At 32.6% G+C, this 6,603-nt stretch overlaps 1 protein-coding gene across 1 annotated transcript; it reads left to right on the top strand.

Moving 5' to 3' along the window:
* Window positions 1-1,528: 1,528 nt before the first annotated feature.
* On the top strand, window positions 1,529-6,031 carry LOC104224435 (GDSL esterase/lipase At1g28580-like). Its single transcript, XM_009776086.2, has 5 exons — window positions 1,529-1,810; window positions 2,271-2,489; window positions 3,542-3,690; window positions 4,429-4,702; window positions 5,589-6,031. Exons 1-5 carry the CDS (start codon window positions 1,552-1,554, stop codon window positions 5,843-5,845), a joined length of 1,158 nt encoding a protein of 385 aa, XP_009774388.1. The 5' UTR covers window positions 1,529-1,551; the 3' UTR covers window positions 5,846-6,031.
* The last annotated feature ends 572 nt before the right edge of the window (window positions 6,032-6,603 follow it).

Below are 6,603 nucleotides of genomic sequence, written 5' to 3'. Positions count from 1 at the left end.
TGGAGTTTCTTAAATTTTCGAAAAATTCCAAAATTTAGGTGAAAATTAAAATTTTTACGGCCAAAGCATTGATTTCGAAAAAAGTAAATCTTTAAAAAAAAAGTGAAAAATATTTCATGGCCAAACGGGCTCTTAATTGCTTGTATTTCTCCTTCATTGTCTGTATGTTCAACCGTCTATATTTACGATTGATCTCTGTCCCACATGGACAGCTTAAAATAATAATACTAAGGAAAAAATGAGTTAAAATAAAGAATAAGCATAACATGACAAGATTGTGCCTACTTAGCTAGTACGTCCAATCAAACATGGATTACTGTATTATACATTTATTTTATAAGCATGTGAAAAGATTTCATATTCTCCATTTGCATTAGTAACATAAACTTTTTTTTTCTTATTAAAATAATTAAAAAGGTAAAAGTTCACATGTGTCTTAAAGACAATTAAGATTTAAGAAGTACTTGTCTCTAAGTTGACAAACATTCGGCAGCAGAGTTAGAAATTTATATAAGGAGATTCAAAACTTATGTGTTACAGCTTATAATTACTTTTCATTTGACGTCTTTTATAATTTTATCCCTAATATATTTTGTGATCTCCAAATACTCTTACTAAGATGTATACTCCCTCTTCCCCTTTTTACGTGTTAAATTTTCCTTTTAGTTTATTCCAAAATAGTAAATATCATATTTATATATTTACGAACAATTTAACTTTAGAATGATGTACGTAATACTTCCAAGAAAACTTTTAAATAGAAATAAGATTTAAAAATTAAAAACCTTAAAAAAAAATAATGGGACCAAAGTTGGTATATATATTAATATTTTTTAAGTATCAAAGTCTATGGGCCAGATAGTAAATTGGACCATGTGATATTGATTTGGCCAAATACATCTACAACCCATCCAATTTGGTACCATTTTTCATTTTGACACTCTATCTCTACTTTATTCTATTTTGGCCCTCTAACTCTATTTTTTATGCTCCACTTTAACACAAAAGCTGAAACCAGTGCAAAAAAAAAAAAATAGCGCGTGTGTATACATAAATTTGAGGTGTAATCAATATCCAATTAAATGTTGGCACCTATTTTTTCATCCATGTCAAACAAGTCAATACTAAAATACCTGAACCCGACCATCTTTTTTGTGGGTTTATTTCATCTAAACGGGCCAGGTATGAAATTGGCAGATGAAAGCTTTGGAACTTAGAGAATGAAGATGGGGCAACAGTGGATAAAAAAGTGCGGTCGGGTATAGGTATTTTAGTATTGACCCGTTTGACATGGATAAAAAAATCATGTGGCAAAAAAAAATGGGACCAAAGTTGGTATATATGTTAATATTTTTTTAAGTATCAAAGTCTATGGCCAGACATTAAATTGGACCATGTGATATTGTTTTTTGTATAGCTAGCAAAAACAGTTAAAAGAAAGTACTAACAGATAAAGGTGACAGAATAATACCTACCACTGATCTACGAGTATTTAAACACATGCAATTTGAGAATATTGGCTGTGTCCCTTTGGCTTTTCCAAAAGTTCCAATGGCTTCTTCTTCTTCTTCTCAACTGATAATTATTTATTTTTCTGCATGCATTTTCTTTGCTTTTGCTAAAATTGCTACAAGTAATTGTTATAAATCTATTTTTGGATTTGGTGATTCTCTTACTGATGCTGGAAACTTAGTTCACCTCTATCCACCTGGTAGAAAACCCCACATGTATTTTCCTCCTTATGGCAAAACATATTTCAATCGTCCCACTGGTCGTTGCTCTGATGGCCGTCTTCTCATTGATCTCATTGGTAGGTATTCTCTCGTGTGCATGACTCGAAACTGGGATCTATAAGGTAATTAGGTACTATGTTGCTCGAAACTGTTGCTGTATTCGTGTCGGACCCACAAAAATACACTATTTTTTATGGATCCTACACCATCCAATGACATTTTTAAAGAGTTCGAGAAGGAGGGGGGGGGGGGACTTCGTAAACTTCTACATTTTTGAGTCATGGATAAATTATGGGTAATTACGTAATATGTTGCTTTGACCGTTGCTGTATTCGTATCGGACCCTCCAAAAATGCATTGGTGGATCCTACACTATCCAATGGCATTTTTATCCATAAAATTCTACATTTTTGAGTCATGGATAAATTTAGGAACCAACAAGTTAATTCTACTTTGCTATAAGTTCTAATCACTGTTAACAATATTATTTTATCATCAATTTATTTAATCTTTATATTGTGATAATTAATATGACAGCACAATACTATGGACTTCCTCTTCCACCACCTTCAAGGGAGGCTAAAGATGGAGGAAATATGCAATCTGGAATAAACTTTGCAGTGGTTGGCTCTCGAGCTATGGATGCAAAATTCTATGAAAAAAGAGGAATTTATGACACTGTAACTAATGTTTCTATGTGGGATCAATTGGATTGGTTCAAACAAATGCTTCCATATTTATGTCATAATCCTTCAGGTGAATGTCATTCCGTTATCTCGTTTCCTATCCCTTTCACTTTTTTTTGTTTTCTATCCGGTGTACGGTATTTATATTGAGGTCCGACTAAATTCAAATTCGTGTCAAAAAGTCCTACATTAAATAAAATACTCCCTAACAAAAACAACTTCAAACCCAGAGTTCGAACCCGAAACATTTGGTTAGGGTTTAAGAAGTAATTGTCAGTACTCGACCACAACCTTTATTGCTCCTTCGTTCACTTTTACTGTCCACAATGGACAAATAAAAATATATTTTTTAATATAGTAAACAAATTAAAGAAAAAGTATATTTTATCAATAATAATTGTGGGGTTGGGGGTGGGGACAAACCTGGTAGGAAAGAGACAGACAACTGGAAGATTCCATTGGAGTTTTTCTTTGGACCTATTATGGTACATTCTAATTGGAGTCTAAGAAGGTATTGTTCGCTTTCAGACAAATCTCAATAAAGACAGCTAAATTTTTTTAAGGTGAGCTTAATATTTATAGATCGCTGATGATTGAACTAGAAAAAAAATTAGTTGTAAAGTTTGATAAGGCAAAACTTACATTAAAATGGAGAGGATAGATAGTGACCCTATAAGGTTGAGGCACCTTTAAATATATTATGCTGGAAGTTCACATGTAAAAAATTCGAATTTCAGTATATTATGCTGGAATACTTTTCGGATTTTGAACGGCGTTTTCGTTCAAATTTATCTTTACATGAAAAATTGTTAAATTTTAATTACTTTTAAAACTATGATTTTTTTTCAATTACCACTTAAAAATCTGGCTATTTTTAAATTTCACCCAAGACAGTTCTTGATAGTTCCCTTGAGCCGTGACAAGACCATAAAGTACGTTTTTATTTCTTTTTATTTATACGTAAAACTTCTTATATGGTCATTTTGGACCCATTAGATCCATTTTCACTTCTACCCAATAGAATATTTTCAAGTCTCTTGCAAAATTTTGAGTTGTTGATATACTATCCAATTATATTTGGAGAAATTAAAAAATTGACCTACTTTGGGTTCTCTTGGACAGGTTGCAGTAAATTTTTGGAGAGCTCATTATTTCTTCTAGGGGAATTTGGAGGCAATGATTATACTCATGCACTTCTTTCAGGCAAAAATATAAATGAAATTCTACCCATCATCCCTTCAGTCGTCCACACTATTGCCTCTGGTGCTCATGTAAGTTTCTAGCTCCATCATCCTCTTTGACAAATATATTTTTCCGAAAAATATTTTCGACCGATAAATTATTTTCTGATGTATGATATAAACAAAATATTTTTTAAGGAAAATATTTTCCGCAAACAAGGGAAAAGATTTCAATTATTGGCAGTATAACCGTTTTCTTTAATATGTCAACTTTTAAGTTTATATTATTTTTCCATTATTGAATACTTAGATATTCTTATCAATCTTTAATATTCAAAATTTTCTTTAAAACTCTGTCCAATTTGCTAAAACTATAATCAGTCTTGAATAAATATTCTTTCATAAATACTTTTCACTCTCAAACAAAATACTGAAACAGCCCAGCACACCAATGATATTATTCGTTTTGAGCCTAGAACCACACGGTTTTAAAATGTGTTACTAGGGTCTAAAATTTACTTATATACACAATATCTTTCCTATGTTTTGTCGATGTAGGATTCGCCTGAGGCGTCACATAAAAAAATTAAAAGAGACAGCAGCCAGTGAGAATCGAATCAGCAATCTCACAAAGATTTTTTATCAAATGACAGAACTTAATTTTAAATGAAGAATTAATTTAAAAAGCCACCTATCCAACCGTTAAACAAAAAATAGTCGGCGTACGTAATAATTGTAATCCATATATATATATATATATATATATATATATATATATATATAATCAATTGAATCATGTGTAATAATTCCTGATTTCATTGAATGCAGGAACTAGTGGAGCTTGGGGCAAAGACAATAATGGTGCCAAGTGTGTTACCTCTTGGATGTGCTTCATCTTATTTGACATATTACCAAAGCTGGAATGAAGAAGATTATGATGAATTAGGTTGTCTCATTTGGCCTAATCACTTTGCTTCTCATCATAATCAACTTCTTCAAAGGGAATTACATCGTCTCAGAGAGATCCATCCTCATGTTAATATTATCTATGCTGATTATTATAATGCTGCAATGCAACTCTATCGCTCTCCTAGCAAATACGGTAATTTTACTTGGATTTAACTTATATTCAGTGAGAATACAAATATTTGCTTAGAAGAGGAGTCTTGAAGCAACGGTAAAATTTGCTCCGTGTGGCCTATAGGTTACGGGTTCGAGCCGTATAATCAGCCACCGATGCTTGTATTAGGGTAGACTGCCCACATCACACCCCTTGGGGTTCAACGTTTCCCTAAACCCTGAACGAATTGCGGGATGTTTCGTGCACTAGGCTGCCCTTTAATACAAATATTTGCTTAGAAGGGGAGTCTTGGAGCAACGATAAAGTTGTCTCTGTATCACCTATAAGTCACGGATTCGAATCGTGGAGTCAACTGCTGATGCTTGCATCAGGGTAGGCTGCCTACATCACACCTCTAGGAGTGCGATCCTTCCCAAAACTCTGCAAGAATTTGGGATACTTCGTGTATTGGCTGTCCTTTAATACAAATATTTTCTTACATGATCATTGTATTTAATCAGCTGTAGAACTAGAGCATGTTTGGATTGGCTTAAAAAATTGATTTTTCAGCAGAAATAACTTTTAAGCTAAAAAGCGATAAGTTGGGGTTGCCGAGATTATTACTTTTGGCTTGTTTTTAGTAATTTTTAACTTATTTTAAGCATTTTTAACTTTGCCAAATACTGAAAAAAACTTTTAGAAAAAAATTAAAAACTAATTTGATCAACTTAAAAATCAATCCAAACACCCTCCTAGTTAGATTGATCATTGCATTTAAAGTAAAGGCAAAATGGATACATTATTCATGTAGTATGTTAGCAAGAGCCACCGTGATTAAGTAAGAGAAGTTATGTCCAAATGAATGTCAAATATTTATTTGTTTGATTTAAATATCTAAAGCGACTAAGTTTTTACGCGTATATTGCAGGATTTTTGAAGGGTGGACTTGTAACATGTTGTGGAGGTGGAGGTCCATATAATTTCAATCCTTTTGCTCCATGTGGCGATTATCCAGCAACAAGTTGTGAGGATCCTAACCAATATATTAATTGGGATGGTTATCATTTGACAGAGGCTGCTTATAGATGGATGACAAAAAGTTTATTGGAAGGCCCATTCACTAATCCTCCTATTAATAGTGTTTGTCCTTTTGATATTAATGAGGCCCAAGTTTCTCAAATTTAGAAAGCCCAAAAGAAACATTTAAAATATAAAACCAGTAAAAAGAAAATATTATTTTAGATTAGCCATTCATGTATTAAATAGTGAAGTGTGTATTTGATTCAATTCTTTTGTCAATTTACGATTTGTCAAAATGTAATCCAAACTTTGAACTAAAAATAATTCAGTTGGTTTGGTTTTTTGGTTACATATTTATGGACTTTAAAGTGGGCTTTAGGTTTTTATGTTTTTTATTATAAGAAATTACACTGAATGACCTTGAAAATAGATGGTCTTGATTTTTGACCTCTGCTTACCTCATGGACAAACCTTTAGATCAAACGTCAAAAGTATCGCCCATGGGGCAAGCGAGGTGCAACATTTCTTAAACTTAAGTTCTGCCCATAGGGCAAGTGGGGTCAAAAAAACAAGATCACCAACTTCCAAGGCCATTCTTGCAATTCATCCTTTTTTGTCGGGTGATTTATGCAAATATCCTTTTTAGACCATTTTTTTTTTTGAATTTTGTCGCTCTTTTAAATTTGCAAATATAACCTTTAGAAAATTAGGAAGGGGAGCCTTGACGTAACTGGTAAAGTTGTTGCCATGTAATTAGGAGTTCGAGTTGTGAAAACATTTCTCTTGCACATAAACAATCTCTTGCATAGCGAGAGTTTAATGCACCAGGCTGCCCTTTAACCTTTAGAAAATTAGCCAATCGTACAACGTTAGATTGAGGTCTTATGTTTGCTCATAATTTTAATTTACTCAAAAAATATTAG

Source organism: Nicotiana sylvestris, chromosome 8 (assembly GCF_000393655.2).
Source record: "Nicotiana sylvestris chromosome 8, ASM39365v2, whole genome shotgun sequence".
Taxonomy (NCBI): Eukaryota; Viridiplantae; Streptophyta; class Magnoliopsida; order Solanales; family Solanaceae; genus Nicotiana; species Nicotiana sylvestris.
Note: the sequence above shows the minus strand (reverse complement) of the source record. Positions and strands in the feature narration are given on the sequence as shown.